General features: G+C 44.8%; 1 protein-coding gene across 5 annotated transcripts in view; it reads right to left on the bottom strand.

Annotated features, from left to right (window-relative positions):
• WDR59 (WD repeat domain 59) overlaps positions 1-16,633 on the bottom strand; it is a 95,617-nt gene that overhangs the window by 28,453 nt on the left and 50,531 nt on the right. For 3 of the 5 annotated variants that reach the window (XM_023514076.1, XM_023514074.1, XM_023514075.1), the window contains exons 10-17: positions 15,680-15,836; positions 10,055-10,134; positions 8,488-8,647; positions 8,233-8,357; positions 6,028-6,192; positions 3,509-3,604; positions 3,191-3,347; positions 2,593-2,662 (exon numbers count right to left, since the gene is read on the bottom strand). In XM_023514076.1, coding sequence (XP_023369844.1) covers positions 2,593-2,662; positions 3,191-3,347; positions 3,509-3,604; positions 6,028-6,192; positions 8,233-8,357; positions 8,488-8,647; positions 10,055-10,134; positions 15,680-15,836 — 1,010 coding nt within the window. The remainder of the gene's footprint in view (positions 1-2,592; positions 2,663-3,190; positions 3,348-3,508; positions 3,605-6,027; positions 6,193-8,232; positions 8,358-8,487; positions 8,648-10,054; positions 10,135-15,679; positions 15,837-16,633) is intronic. The other 2 variants (XM_012806160.2, XM_003791329.3) reach the window with 1 other exon arrangement.

Below are 16,633 nucleotides of genomic sequence, written 5' to 3'. Positions count from 1 at the left end.
TGCCTCAGCCTCCCAAGTAGCTGGGACCACAGGCGCCCACCACAACGCCTGGCTATTTTTTTTTGGTTGCAGCCGTCATTGTTGTTTGGCGGGCCCGGGCTGGATTTGAACCCGCCACCTTAGGTGTATATGGCTGGCGCCTTAGCCACTTGAGCCACAGGCGCTGAGCCCCAGCTAGTTTTTCTATTTTTTTTTCATAGAGACAGGGTCTCACTCTTGCTCCGGCACTCTTGCTCAACCTCCTCAACCCCCCAGAGTGCTAGGATTACAGGCATGAGCCCCTGTGCCTGGTTTGCATGCTGGATTTTCTTAGGTGGCAACAACAGAGCCTTGGTAATGATTTTGAAAAATCATTTAATCTTTCCAAGTTTATTCCCCAACGGACCAAATACAAGCATTCCTCACAGGCCAAGAGAGCACAGGTGTCCTGGGAAAAGGAGTTAGCATTCCTTTTGCTAACCACTGTTTAGCAAAAAGAGTGTTTCTATTACATGGGCCTTACCAAGTCAGTGCATCCCCCTGCCCCCTCTGAGACCAGGTGCTCTTTTATTATGGTAAAATACACATAACATAAAAATTTACCATTTTAACTATTCTTTCCTATTTTTACCATATGTAAGCGTACAATTCAGTGGCACTAAGTGCATTCACAATACCTAGCCAACTATCACCACTACCTATTTCCAGAACTTTTTATCTTCCCAAGCAGAACTCTGCACCCTTAAATTAAAACTCCCCATTCCTCCACCCAACCTTCAGTAATCTCCCTTCTACTTTCTGTCTGTATGACTTTGCCCATTCTAGGTAATTCCTATACCTAATGGAATCATATATTTGCTTTTTTGTGTCTATGAGGTCAATTAAGTTTGCAAACTCATCCCCCCAAAAGTACCGCATACCTCATTGCTGAGTGTCACTGCAGTCCCCTTTGAAGGACTCCCCTTGGCCGTCTGGGCACCATTGTGATATTAGCAATGAATTTCAGCAATGAAATTGCTACAGATCATCATTGCAGAATGATCTTCAGCAATGAATCCTTTCTCTAGGATGAATTCGTGAATTTCATGCTCCAAACTTGTAGATTTTCACTTATAAAAATGTTTTCCGGGTTTATCCATGTGGTGACCGGGACTTCATCCTCAGGTATGTCTGAATCATATTCCATTGTACGAGTTTGCTGTATTTTGTTTATCCACTTATTTGTTGACGAACACTTGGGTTGTTTTTGTGTTTTGGCTGCTGTGAATCGTGGTGCCGTGAGCCTTGGTGTACAGGTGTCTGTTTAAGTCCTTGCTTCTAATTCTTTTCTGTTAGTCCCTGTAACCACTCCAATATGGCAGAAGCAATAGCATGTCACCTCCGAGATTGGGTTATCAAAACACGGCGGTTTGCTCTCTCTTTCATCACCATCATGGCTAAAGTTGAAAAGATTGGCCATACCAGTTTTTGACAGGTTTATGAAGATTATGAGCCTCTGCAACTTATGAAAATGTGTCCCATGGGACATCCTCGGGCAGGATTGGCCAATCCTTTTTCTGTCTCAAGATTACCAGAGCACTGCAACCTACTTGGTCAGAGGGTAAATGACACAACCGCTGTGCACAAACATATTGGCAGTTTCTCCTAAAGTCAAACATAGCTATCCTACTACTAAGCAGTTCTACCCCACGGGTAGAGAAATTAACACACATCCATAAAAAGACTTGGATATCTAGGTTTGCTCATCATAGCCCCACATTGGGAACAATCCAAACATCCATTAACAGGAGAATGAATAAACAAACTGGCAGATTCACACCACAGAACTACTGATACATGCAGCAATGTGGATCAAGTTCAGAAACAGTAAGTTGAGCAAAGGAAGCCAGACGTAAAACAGTACATGCTGCATGATTCCATTTCAGTGAAGTTCAAGAACAGGCAAACTAACCCCTGGTAACAGAAGTCAAGACAATGACTTCCTTTGCGCAAGGAGGGTCTGGAAAAAGAAACGAGAACCTTTCAGGACTGAGGACAGTGCTCTATATCCTGACCTGAGTCTTGCCAGTCTAGCCGTCTGTTTTAGATTTGTGTATTGGAATTTCTACTTCAGCAAACTTGAGCTATTAGTTGAAAAGTGTTTTAATAGATTAGAACATTTTCCCCTCTCATCCCAGTCCAGATACAGATATCCGTTGTTTCCCTTCTTGAAAGGAGGGGATTGTTTTCCAGTCCAACCTTTTCAGTAAGGAATCTGGTGTAACACAGGCGTCCCTGGTGCTTAACCCCAGTTCTCGTGGGGCCAAGGTCTCATCTGCCTGGGTTACTGCAGAGACTGGAGCCTCCCTAGCGAGCAGCAGTGTCTGCTCACACACTCCCTCCAGGCCTCTCCCTGCCTGGTCAGCTCAGCTATTCATTCACAACTGTGCTGATTATCCTGTATCCAGTAAACTAGAGGTGTTAGTAGCACCTCAAACTTTGAGTAAATCTTAATCATGAGAGTTTGCTGAAGAACTAAAGCTAATTATCACAAGACAAAGGCAGGGGTCCTTCCAGGGTTTTGCCCTCACTGGCCCCATGAGTGCACATGGCCTCTGTGTCTCCCAGGCTCACCTTGGGGTAGGCTCTGTCGGAGACACTGCCCGATGCATCGTCATGGGCCTTGTGAAATACACCAGATAACCTGAGGAGGAGACATCACATGTGCACATGAGCGTCCACGGTCTGGACGTGGGACATCCTCAGGCAGGATCGGCCAATCCCTTTTCTGTCTCAAAATACCTGAGGGTGAGACACATTTTCATAAGTTGCAGAGGCTCATGGCTGCAGTGATCTGAATGGGAACAAAGGTCCTTCTCCAGGATCCAGGAGAGAGGATGCATGTGGACGGGGTAAAGTCTTCCTAGCCACTCTCTGCTTCCCTGCTGGGGGACATTTTCCCACCAGGAGTCAGGGCTCTGAGTGAGGACTCAAAGCCCAGCTCATCCACATGAAAACAAGTAAGGCTACAATTCTGGCGAGCATTCTCAGGATAAGGCCACAGACACCAGTGCAGGATCAGACCCTGGAAGGCTACCACAGAAGTCTTTCTGAGTAGTCACAAAGTAAAAAAAAAGAAAAGCTTTCTGCTGAAGATGCTTATACAAAACATACAACATCCTTAGCTGCTCTCTCTCAAAGTCCAGAATCAGAGAACCACAAAGAGGCCAACCTGCTCCGCAGAACCTGGCCCCAGAGGTCCTGGGGAAGGGGATATTGGCATCCTGGTAGGACCCATAGGCAGGGGTCACCCGCGCAAACGTTGGCAAGGGGGGTGTGACGGAGTTTGGGAGCGCAAACGGGTTGCTGGAGGCGCTGTCTTCCTGGTTCTGAAATTGAAAAATCAAGAGACTAAAACCCACAACCTGTCTGCGGGCTGAATTATAAAATAAGAACCCGATATTACCAAAGCAGGGAGCCCCCGATTTTAGGGAGAAAGAAGTGAAACAAAACTCCAGAGCATAAGTTGGTGCAATTTCAAGCTTCCCACCACAAAGGACTCGAGGCAGGAGACGAGCTGGCGCAGGCAGGGCTCCAGGCAGCTCTGGTTGCGTTTCACCTTTTGCAGGGAGGTGTCCTTGAGAATCTAGAAAAGGCCCAAAACAGGGTCAAGAAGAGAAACACATTTCTCCTGACTGGCTTTCCTCTGCCCTGACCCCACTCAATCCTTGAGAAATCTTAGCACCTTGAAAGTAACACCCACTGCACTGAAAATTGTTCTCAGTGACAAATCGTGGGGAACAGATTTTTCTTTGATGACAATAATAATGTATCTTTTTTGTCTTTTAAAACAGCAATCTCCAACCTTCGTGCCTCCAGGAACTGGTTTCAGGATGATTCGAGTGCTTTACATCCCCACTTGGGATCATCAGGCATTAGATTCTCACAAGGGGTGCAGAATCCAGGTCCCTTGCGTGTGCAGTTTACAGGAGGGTTCGAGCACTCGGTGCTGCTGCTTATCTGACAGGAGGAGGCGCTTAGGCAGTGATGTGAACAGTGGGGAGTGGCTGTAAATACAGATGAAGCCTTGCTTGCTCCCCTGCCACTCACATCCTGCTGTATAGCCCAGTTCCTTACAGGCCACTGACTGGTAGTGGTCTGCAGCCTGGGGGTTGGAGACTACAGATTTAAAAGTATAAATCCTAACTTTTTAAGGCACATGCTATAGACATGAACTGACATATACACTGAAGACAGGCATATAAAGTGAACCTGTGCTGTCACTATCCACATGGGGTCCCTGAGAACCTTAAATGTTGCTAGGCCAAGTTGACAGGTGCTATAAAAGTCACAGTGAATGTCAAAGACTTAGTCCAAAGAAAGTATAAAATGCCTCAATAATTTTATATTGATTATATATTGACATAATAATATATTGGATTAAATAAATCGCCAAGCCAATGAAATAAAATAAAATTTAAAAAAGATGCTTCCTAATCCTATCCTTTATACTAATAGAGGATCCACTTCTTTGGATGTCCAAAGGAAGCAATGAAATGTTCAGATCTGAAGTTTAACAAGTCCAATAAAACAAAGTTTGAGTAATTACCACCTCAGAGATCCTTAACCATTTGAAAAACTTCTACGTACAAGTCATAACCCACCAAAATGGAACATTTAAGTGTGTATGATCCACTTTTTTTTTCTTTTTTTGCCACTGAGCAAAAAAGTGAACATTCTGGGTGCTCTGGGTTTATCAGGACACTTAAGTTCCTTCACTTAGGATACTGGTTAAATTGGAAAAAGCATATCATGCCTGGCTCGGGTGGCTTTTTTATGCAATTCCATTTGATTAGCCTTGACGATTTGATGATATACCAAGTTTCTGAATCTTCAGGTTTACACGTCAGATGCCAGGCTATGGTGTCTCCATGTGGACTCTGCCAGTGCAGCCAGTCAGCCTATCTCTAGGATAACACTGGCTTTTTTTACAGGATGGGCATGTTTTTCAAATGATATTACCCTTATTTTTTTCTGATTATAAAATATCTTTTTTTTTTTTTGAGACAGAGCCTCAAGCTGTCGCCCTGGGTAGAGTGCCGTGGCATCACAGCTCACAGCAACCTCCAACTCCTGGGTTCAAGCGAGTCTCCTGCCTCTGCCTCCCAAGTAGCTGGGACCACAGGCGCCCGCCACAACGCCCGGCTATTTTTTGGTTGCAGCTGTCATTGTTGTTTGGCGGGCCTGGGCTGGATTTGAACCTGCCAGCTCAGGTGTTTGTGGCTGGTGCCTTAGCCACTTGAGCCACAGGCGCTGAGCTTATAAAATATCTTTTAGCTTTGGTAGACACCTTGCCCACTGTGTGAAGATGAATGAAATGGTATTACAGGGTAGCTAACCTGGGATGAATGTAGAGCTTTAGTGGGATTATGGGTACATTATATCTAATTCCTATATCTGAAATTTTAAGCAAATTTTTCTGAAAAAGTGTCCATAATTTTCCTTAGAATTTCAAAGAGTGCCCATGATGGAGAAAAACTCATTTCAATTTCAGTTGGGGGGAGGAGAATGGGGGGGGGAAAGGGGGCTTTGGGGTGCTCCAACTTATGGAGCACAATGTAGGGGTACATGGGACACCTTTGGGGGGTGAGACACAACTACAAGAGGGAGTCTACCTAACAAATTCAAATATTGAATTTGAATGGTTGTTTATACCTTCACATTAACCTGAAATTTAAAAAAAAGAAAAATGTGAAGTGAAAACATAATCATGCAAAAATAAATAAATGCCTGATTGCATAAAATAAAGCAAAAATGAGAAAAAAAAAAAAAGAGTATCCATGATCCCCCCAAAGTTAAGAACCAGCGCTCTCATCTTTCTACTCAAAGTGAATGGCCAAGTAAAGTGGTTACGCTGTGAACACTGCAGTGTGTGAAAACCAGATGACTTCCGAATCGGATCCATCAACGCTTTCATTCAACTGTACTCCTTAGTGTACACACTGATACACACGAACAGCATTCTTCTCTTACAACAGCAAGGAGAGTCTGGGAACTCAAGATCCCCACCTTTAGCAGCTTAGCTTTCATGGTAGACGTAATGGTTGTAGGGTTGACAAACTGGAAGGAAGGGGCGGCGTTGTTGGGGTACTGCGCGGGGAACTTCACCAGCATCTTGACGCGATGGCCGCTACAGTGCACGGACACTGTGCAGCTCCTGTCCGCTGCGTCCATCTGCAAAAGACAAACCCACAGCTGCTTTGGAGACAGACTGCAACCGTCTTTAGATGCAAATGGATTTAAATATGCCAACTGAACACTCCACGTGCCTCGCAATTGGGCGAAGGAAAAGAGTCTATAAAGACCAGTGAGCATGGAAGGCAATTCATTTTCAAAACCGATTTTCAAATTTTTGTACTAATGTAATAAGCTCAAAGTATTCAGACTTTAAAAAACTTCCCCTTAAAGCTGTATGGTACTGGCCTGAGCAATAGTGAGACCCCATCTCCACTAAAAATAGAAAAAACTAGTCGGGTATTGTGGCAGGTGCCCATTGTCCTAGCTACTTGAGAGGCTGAGGCCAGGGTGTCACTTGAGCCCAAGAGTTTGAGGTTGCTGTTAGCTATGATGATGCCATTGCACTCTACCCAAGACAACAGAGTAAGACTCTGCTTCAAAAAAACAAACAAACAACAACAACAAAAAAACTCCTAAGTAAAGGAATCAAGATCTTCTAAACTAGATCGAGGCCAGGCATGTTGGCTCATGTCTGTAATCCTAGCTGTGAGAGAAGCTCAAAATCTCTCAAAATCCTAACTTTGAGAGAACCAAAATGGGAAGATTGCTTAAGGCCAGGAGTTTGAGAGAGGCCTAGGCAACATAGCAAGACACTGCCTCCGTACAAAAAAATTGGCCAGTGTGGTGACACATGCCTATAGTCCTAGCTACTTTGGAAGCTAAGGCCAGGAGGATCACTTAAGCCCAGGAATTCAAGATTACAGTGAGCTGTGACCATACCACTGTACTCCAGCCTGAGCAACAGTGCAAAAATAATAAAACAAAATAAAATAAAATAATCACTAAGCATCCATACTCTTCTTCACTGGGACAAAATCAATACACATACACATACATATATATGTTTTTGTTTGTTTTTTTTTTTTTGAGAAAGAGTTTGACTCTGTTGCCCAGGCTAGAGTGCAGTGGTGTCAGCCCAGTTCACAGCAGCCTCAAACTCCTGGGCTTAAGTGATCCTCCTGCCTCAGCCTCCTGAGGACCTGGGATTACAGGTGCTCACCATGATGCCTGGCTAATAGTTTTCAATTTTTAGTAAAGATGGGGTCTTTTGCTGAGGTTGGTCTAGAACTCCTGAGCTCCAGTGATCATTCTGCCTTGGCCTCTAGGAGTGCTAGGATTACAGGTGCAAGCCACCACACTCAGCCATATCTTTTGATTTCTTGGGCTGCCAACTAGGGACAGTGGCTGAAATACATGCAAAGAGCCACACATGTGGGAAATCTGGAGACTCGGGTTCAAATATTGTTTATTCTGCCAAATAGTTGTTGACCTTGGACAAGTCTCTTATGACTCAGTTTCCTTTTCTGTAATGTGAGGATAAAACCATGACTGCAATGTTGTTTTAAAGGCCCATTGAGATAATTATGCTGTGGCACCTATCCCTGGCCTACTGTTAACCGAATCTGAGCAAAAGAAAAACTGATCAAGCTTTAAAACTCGTTCCTGGAGAAATTCTCAGTTCTCTGAAGCAAAAACTTTCAATACCTGCCCCAAAGGAAAAGAGTAAATCTCCCAGGATAACAAAGAGGTTTCAGTCACCTTCTCACTGCGACTTCAATCACCAAGGACATGACAAGCTTGTAAAGGAAACTAGTACAGCACAGCAACAAAAGCCCTGGGGAGGCAGGAGGTTTTGCTTCCAAAGTCAGTTCTGCCATTAATTTCGCCAGCACCCCCGGCCGAGTCACTAGCCACCCCCTACCCAGATCCAAGTATCTTGGTACACAGCGAAATGAGATGTTGGGGCATCTGGGAGGTACCCGGGCATCGGCTTATCCTTTGGCCCACTTTAGAAGAAAACAATAGGGCTACAATCTGCATTTGTGAAACACCAATTTCTTTACAAAACCTAGAAAATAAGAAGCAAGCAGAGAGGCTTACTCATTAGAGTAGCAGAACCATCTTCTGGCCAAAATCCTCCCTCTCCCACAAGCTGCCATCAGGAAGCATGAGTGTACAGTTCATTAAACTAAGTACCTCCACATTGACGTTCCGGATTTGCACATTGATCAGGGAGAACTCCTGCTGCAGGGTCTGAGGGAGGCCCAGTTGATCTGATTTCCTCTCTTCCAGGACACAGCTAGGGGGATCTTCCTTTAAGGCTAGCCGGAGAGAGAAGCTCCATGTTGGAAGCCATTTTTGAAAATGAGTTAGAGAGCAGTTTTGGGTGTCAGCCACAACTCTGAGACATGCAGAGTGGCATGCCCCCTGAGACATCGGTTTGACATATACCTTCTTCCTCCCCGTGGCTTGAGTTGTGCTGCTGGTCTGCGTCTTGGGTGTGCAGGGTCTTCTCTGGCTCCGGCAGAAGAGAAATGCTCTCAATGAACTCATCGACACCATCTAGAATGTCATTTGCACAAAGCTGCAACAAAGGACAGGAGATGGAGGTCTAGAGAAGTCAGTGGAAATGATTATCATGTCTGGTTAAAGAGCTCTCACTTAGGCTCGGCGCCTGTGGCTCAATCTGCTAAGGCGCCAGCCACATACACCTAAGGTGGCGGGTTTGAATCCCCAGCCCGGGCCCGCCAAACAACAATGATGGCTGCAACCAAAAAATGGCCGGTGCTGTGGCGGGCGCCTGTAGTCCCAGCTACTTGGGAGGCTGAGGCAGGAGACTCGCTTGAGCCCAGGAGTTGGAGGTTGCTGTGAGCTGTGATGCCATGGCACTCTACCCAGGGGGATAGCTTGAGGCTCCGTCTCAAAAAAAAAAAAAAAAAAAGAGCTCTCACTTAAAAATCACAATGACAAAGGATAGAGATGTGTCAGCCAAGAACTGACACTATCAAAATAGATTTTGCCCATTACCAGTTCTCCCTGGCTAAATACACAGGATAATAGACTATTATTTCGCCCTGAAAATTTTTCATCATGTTCAGAGTTTATGCAAGCCTCAGAAAAAATTAATTTAAATTTCAAGCCCTGATGGAGTTATTCTAACCGAAGAGCAAAAATATCATAACCTCAAAGCACTTGGTACAAATTGTCTCTTTTGGAGAAAATAGATTGAAAAGGTAATAAGGTGTTAATACTGGACCCAAATGCTCCAGAGAGACTTCATACCAAGCGGTGTTGCAATTTTCTATTTCTATCTATTCTTTGTGAAGCCGGGTGCCAAGCACTGTGGGAGATGCCGTGCAAGTGAGACAGTTTTCCTGCCCTCAAGAAATTTAGCCATCGAAAGAGGGCAGAGCCCCGTGATGAGGCAGAGCAGAGCAAAGGTCACCAAAGCAGTTCCCATCAGGTGCTACTACGCTTCATAGAAGAAAAAGACATTCACGGGGGGTAAAAAAATAAGAAAATAGCTTTAAAGAAGTAGTATTGCTGACGGGTGCTGCAGGCTCTCAATATTTGCAAAGTGCAAGAGTAGGCTTCTTAGTTCATTTAGAAAAAGAAAAAGAAATGTTTTTTTGGTGGGAAGAGAGATAGTCCTGTGATTTCTACCCATTTCCTGAGGCCTGTGGAAATAAACCTTTATGTACTTAAAGTTATACAGAAAATAGAATAAAGTTAATACCAAAAAAAAAAAAAAAGAAAAAGAAATGAATCCCACAGGCCGTTTGCCCAGTATGCTACCCATTCCATCTTCTACAAGGACAGGAGAAAAAAGGCAGAGGCTCTTTGGCCCGAAGGTGCTGAATCCTGAAGTTGGCTCTTAAAGATCTCAAAGCCTCAGTGTGGCATACACAAGTCACTCAGCCAAACAGCAAGTACGCACCAAATGTCTCCCATGTGACCTCTAACCTCCACAAAGACAGAATCTTACATTTCTTCCTCCACAAGAGCATTGAATACATACCCTCTGCATCTGGGAATCTACCCGCCACATTCTCAAGGTCTGATCCCGGGACCACGTAACCAGCTGGTAGTCCTTGGACCCTGGAAATCACCAGATGAGAATCCTGGAAATTCCTCTGGATTCAATATCCACTTTGCTACAGGTTGTAATGAGTGAGATTCACCCATCCATCCAACCAACAAATACCTACTGAACATCTCCTATATGGGAGACACTATTTTAGGCACTGGGCCTATAGCAGGAATAACAATCTCTATTTTTATAGCTCTCACATTCTAATGGTGGAAACAGACAAACATGGAACACCCAGTGGTGATAATTGGTGTAAAAAATAACACAGGATGAGAGGACAGAGACTGATGATGGAGCTATTTTTAAATAGAACTCCCCGAGGAAATTACATTTGAGCAGAAACTTAAATGAAGTGAAATAATAACTAGCAAATTAGCAGGTAAAGAGTAATGTTGGGATTTAATGTGACACCAAACTTTCACCTCTACCAGTGTTCTGCCTTTTATATGCTCTTGAAGAGCTGAGGATGAATATCTTTTTTTGTAAAATGAATTGTTTCGAATGCATCATGGCATCTTACCATTCAAGGGATGTATCTTTTTGTAAAACGAATAATTAATCCTTAAGGTTCTTAACGGATGGAATCATATTTTCACATATTAGGTCTGGTCCAAGGGAAGTTACTCTGAAAATGTTCAGGACTTTATGAAAGAGCTTTACCGAAGATCAGGACATTCTGGGGTGATTATGCGGTATCTAGAATCTTCTTTGTAAATATCTTCCGAGAGAAAAGAATTTAGAAATAATTTCATCCAATTCCCTCATTTTGGGGATGGAAAACTGAGGCAACAAAGAACATGGTATGCCCAAGGTAACAGGGTGAGTGAGCAGGGAAACAAGGGCTAGTTCTCCTCCTCATCAGCTCTCACGCTCACCAGACACTTACTCTTCGCTGGCTTTCCATCCTCCCTGGGCATGGCTAGCCAGACAGCAGCTATTCTGAACCACTGCCTGCCGTGGGCGCCATCTTCTAGCCTATGTTGACTATGTCAACAATTTCTGGTCTCACATCTGCCTCTTTTCATGCTCCTGATTTTGAGAGAAAAGTAACTCCCAGTTCCTTCCTAAACTCAATCCTCACCCTCCCAACCCATCCCCACCCATTTCCCGTGGGCCCTGGTTTCCCAGACTTCTGAGCTTGCATCTTCTCCCTGTCTTTCCATAGGGCAGCAGGCAGGCTCTATTCTAATCCTTGCCTTTGAAGGTAACTTCATTCACAAAACTGGTTCCTGCTGCTTCTGCTGACGCTACTTTACCATCTGGTTTCTATCCTCAATTCACTTTTGGAACTCCTCTCTGTTTTTTTTTTTTTTGGAGACAGAGTCTCACTCTGCCGCCCTCCGTAGAGTGCTGTGGTGTCATCGTAGCTCACAGCAACCTCCAACTCTTAGGCTCAAGTGATTCTCCTGCTTCAGCCTCCCAAGTAGCTGGGACTACAGGCATCTGACAGAACAGCTGACTAGTTGTTCTATTTTTAGAGACATGGTCTTGCTCTTGCTCAGGCCGGTCTTGGACTCCTCAGCTCAAATGATCCACCTACCTTGGCCTCTCAGAGTGCTAGGATCACAGGCATGAGCCACACACCGGGGCTAGCGCTCCTACCTTAATGGTTACACATGTACATGGCTTACCTTTTTGTTTGATAAAAGCTTTTCTCTTACTCTGATTCTTCAGCAACACCTGAAACCAGTAACTACACTTTCCTTCATGAAGCATCATTCTCCCTTGGCTACAATATCCTTATTATCTTTCTACCTCTCTGAGAGATGCTTCAGCACAGTGAAAATCAAAACCAAAGCATGAGGTGGTCATTAAAAACTGACTGGACTGGCTCGGCGCCTGTGGCTCAAGCGGCTAAGGCGCTAGCCACATACACCTAAGGTGGCGGGTTCGAATCCCCAGCCCGGACCCGCCAAACAACAATGACGGCTGCAACCAAAAAATAGCCGGGCGTTGTGGCGGGTGCCTGTGGTCCCAGCTACTTGGGAGGCGGAGGCAAGAGACTCGCTTGAGCCCAGGAGTTGGAGGTTGCTGTGAGCTGTAATGCCACGGCACTCTACCCAGGGGACAGCTTGAGGCTCTGTCTCAAAAAAAAATAAAATAAAAAAAAAATAAAAAAAAACCCTGACTGGACTGATTTTGACTTTACAATATTGCAAAACCATGACAATACTGATGGAATGTACAGTACTCAATAAATTACATGAGCTATTCAATACTTTAATATAAAATGGGCTTTGTATTGGATAATTTTATCCAGCTGCAGGCTAATGTAAGTGTTCTGAGCATGTTTAAAGTAAGCTAGGCTAAGCTATGATGTTCAGAAGGTTAAGCGTATTAAATGCACTTTCAACTTAAAGATATTTTCAACTTTTAATAGACTTATTGGATGTAACCCCATTATAAATCAAGGAGCAGCTGAATAAAAATGCGTGCAAGGTTAATTAAATTTATAAAAGGTTCAAAAGCAGGCAAACTAAACTATTTTTAGGAATTCATAAATAGATGGTGAAACCATAAATGAAACACACAGAAACTGCTATGGTGGCTCGGTGCCTGTAGCTCAAGTGGCTAAGGCGCCAGCCACATACACCTGAGGTGGCAGGTTCGAATCCAGCCCGGGCCCACCAAAACAACGACGGCTGCAACCAAAAAATAGCCAGGTGCTTTGGCGGGCGCCTACGGTCCCAGTTACTTGGGAGGCTGAGGCCAGGAGTTGGAGGTTGCTGTGAGCTGTGATGGCACAGCACTCTACCCAGGGGGACAGCTTGAGGCTCTGTCTCAAAAACAAGAAACTGCTATGGTAAGCATTAGGATAGTGATGCTTTAGGGAAAGGGAGGGGATTGTGACCAGGAGGCTTCTGGAATTCTGACAATGTTCTCTTTCTTGACCTTCATGACAGTTAACATAAATTTTAACTTTACAATTATTTGTTAAACTGTACACATTCTATGCAACTTTCCAGATACAGGATTATGTTTCACAATAAAAAAAAGAATTCTTTTAAAAAATATGTGTTAACTTGTACACAAAACTTCACTACTGGCTAGATAGTTCCAATTTACACAATTCACCCCAGCAGCTTAAAGATGACACAAATAATTCACAATGGGTTACTAAAAACTTTTTATTTCAAGCCTGGGTGTGGTGGCTCATATCTGTAATCCCAGCACTGTGGGAGGCCGAGGTGGGGGGATTGTTTGAGCTCAGAAGTTTAAGACCTGTCTGAGCAAGAGTGAGATACCATCTCTAAAAGTAGCCAGGCGTTATGGTGGGTGCCTGTAGTCCCAGCTACTTGAAAGGCTGAGGCAAGAGAATCACTTGAGGGTGGCACCTGTGGCTAGTGAGTAGGCCTCATATACCGAGAGTGGTGGGTTCAAACCCAACCCCAGCCAAACTGCCAGGCCGTTGTGGCAGGCACTTGTAGTCCCAGCTACTCAGGAAACTGAGGCAAGGGAATTGCCTAAGCCCAAGAGCTGGAGGTTGCTGTGAGCTGTGATGTTACAGCACTCTACTGAGGACAACAAAGTGAGACTCTGTTGCTAACAAAAAAAAAAAAAGAGAGAGAATCACTTGAGCCCAGGAGTTTGAGGCTGCTGTGAGCTAAGATGCCACGGCACGCTACCAAGGGTAACCAAGTGAGTCACTGTCTCCAAACATAAATAAATAAATAAATTTTAAAAATAAAAAAATAAAAACTTTTAGCCAGGCACAGTGGCTCACGCCTGTAATCCTAGCACTCTAGGAGGCTGAGGCAGATGGATTGCCTGAGCTCAAGAGTTTGAGAACAGCCTGAGCCAGAGTGAGCCCTAGTCTCTAAAAATAGCTAGGTATTGGGTGGTACTTGTGGCTCAAAGGAGTAGGGTGCTGGCCCCATATACTGGAGGTGGCAGGTTCAAGCCTAGCCCCGGCCAAAAACTACAAAAAAAAAAAAAAAAAATAGCTGGGTGTTGTGGCAGATACCTGTAGTCCCAGCTACTTGAGAGGCTGAGGCAGGAGAATTGCTTAAGCCCAAGAGTTTGAGGTTGCTGTGAGCTGTGACACCACAGCACTCTACCAAGGCTGAAAGAGTGAGACTCTGTCTCAAAAAAAAAAAAAAAAATTAAAAAGAAAAAATAAAAACTTTTTATTTCAAAACAAAACTAAATTTCTTTTCTTTTTTTGAGACAGAGCCTCAAGCTCTCCCCCTGGGTAGAGTGCTGTTGCATCAAAGCTCACAGCAACCTCCAACTCCTGGGCTCAAGCGAGTCTCCTGCCTCCGCCTTCCAAGTAGCTGGGACCACAGGCACCTGCCACAATGCCCGACTATTTTTTGGTTGCAGCCGTCATTGTTGTTTGGCGGGCCTGGGCTGGATTTGAACCCACCACCTTAGGTATATGTGGCTGGCGCCTTAGCCACTTGAGCCACAGGCGCCGAGCCACAAAACTAAATTTCAACCCCTCCCTGTCAGACTCTGAGGAAAAGACACTATCTATCTATTTCCTATGACAAATTACGGGTGATTAAGTTGAAGGTCAAAAGCCTTGCATGCAATTGGTGGAATAAAAGACCAGGCAGCTTCAGGCTGAAAACAAGAGCAATTTCAGAAATAAGGAAAGTTAAGAGGATGATCAAGAGTCCCTTTAGTAAATATCCTGGAAGAGGTTTATGAAGGTCACAAATGAGCTGGGATAGAAGATGACTGCTCTAATCCCAGGTCCACTAGGGATTGCTCCGCCACCTGCCCGGCTTCTCCTCTATAATATGGGAACACTGAGAAAATTAATTTCTATTCTTCAAACATTTACAGGTCATGACAATAAGACCCCAAGACAAGAGAGGCTGCATCTCAACTTGCATGTTGATGTGGTGGAGAAACGGAGAAACTGAGGCCAGGTGAAGCTGCACTAACAAACCCCCAAAGCATGGTGCTTAAAGCAAAGACTTCTGGCTTGTTCTATGTCTCTACCTCATGTGTTGCCAGGATCTGCTGGGAGCAGTTCCATTTGGAGCTTTGCCAGCTGCCACGGCAGAAGCAAAGGGAACATGTAGCTACACACCGACTCCTTGCCCTTCAACCCAAGAGAGACCGCAGCAGCTCTGTTCATGCATCACGATCAAAGCAAGTCATTTGGCTAAACCTCTCTTCACAGATGAGGTGCAAAATGCCACTACATGCTTAGGAAGAAAACTGGGGGTATATGGTGGACAGCACCAATAAAAACTTGAGTCACCCTTATCAACAAGCAGAAAGGGGCAAATGCCCTGAACTTTTGAGGCCAGTCAGCCCAGATCCAACAACACACCTCTGGGAACCTCTTTACAGTAGCATATCTCTTCCAAGGGGGTGACTATGCTGACAACCAGAAAAAGAGGGAATTGGAAGGAAGACCAACAGACACATAGTCTCTTCACCCACCTCTGATTAGCAGTAGTGGCCCCTGGCTCTCTGGTTCCTAAAGCCCAGCCCTGTTTCTGTGTTCTCCTTATTGGACTCCATGGCAATAGTGACTGGTGCTGCGTCCTACAGAGCTCAGAAGGAAAACAGGCAGAGACCTCCTCTCCCACTCACCTTCCTTCTGTTTCCTCCACTGGAACTCCAGCACCACATCATCATGCCCCACAAAGGTGTGAACTGGGGTGTTCAAGTCAAAGACATTCCACAGGAGGAGGCTGTTTTCCCTCCGCAGCTGGGGAACCATCACCGTCACTAATCCATTGCTGAAAGGCTAAGGCAAGCAAGGGAAAAGCAGGTGATCATTCCAGGGAGAATCAGTGAGTCCTGAGTTTCCAAATCCTGAATTCTTCCTAACATAAATTCAATGATGGAAGGCTCCCATCTATCTTGGGAAAAATTTCCCAAATACCATAAGCTGATCATCACTTCTACTATTCTCTTTGGCTAGGGAAGGAACCATAGTAAATAGGAAATCAGGCTCAGCCAAATGCTTAGGGAAGAATTTTTAAAATTCTAAAATAAGCAAATGGGGCCCAGCGCAGCAGCTCACTCCTGTAAACGTAGCCCTCTAGGAGGCCAAGGCAGGTGGATCACTGGAGCTCAGGACTTCGAGACCAGCCTGCGCAAGAGCAAGACCCTGTCTCCACTAAAATAGAAAAATTAGCTGGGCATGGTGGTGCATGCCAGTAGTCCCAGCTACTGTGGAGGCTGAGGCAAGAGGATAACTTGCCTAGGAGTTTGAAGTTGCTGTGAGCTACAATGCTAGGCACTTTACCCAAGGACAAAGAGTAAGACTGTCTCAAAAATGAAAATAAAATAAGCAAATAGCTCTGACTGCTGTGCACTCAAACATACTAGCTATTCTCTATAAGTTTCCACTCAACACTTACTAAATGCTTTCTCAGGCTCTTTGGGGAAGTCCCTGGAGGAGCAAACACCATTCTTGCCACATGGAAGTGCACCAGAAATATACCATCCACATCTCCATCCCCATCCCCATCTCCATCCCCATCACCCTCTACATCTCTATACCCATCACCCTCCACATCTCCATCCCCATCACCCTCC

This window comes from Otolemur garnettii, unplaced genomic scaffold (genome assembly GCF_000181295.1).
Source record: "Otolemur garnettii isolate 467f Iridium unplaced genomic scaffold, OtoGar3 scaffold00047, whole genome shotgun sequence".
NCBI lineage: Eukaryota > Metazoa > Chordata > Mammalia > Primates > Galagidae > Otolemur > Otolemur garnettii.
This window is presented reverse-complemented; position numbering and strand designations above follow the sequence as displayed.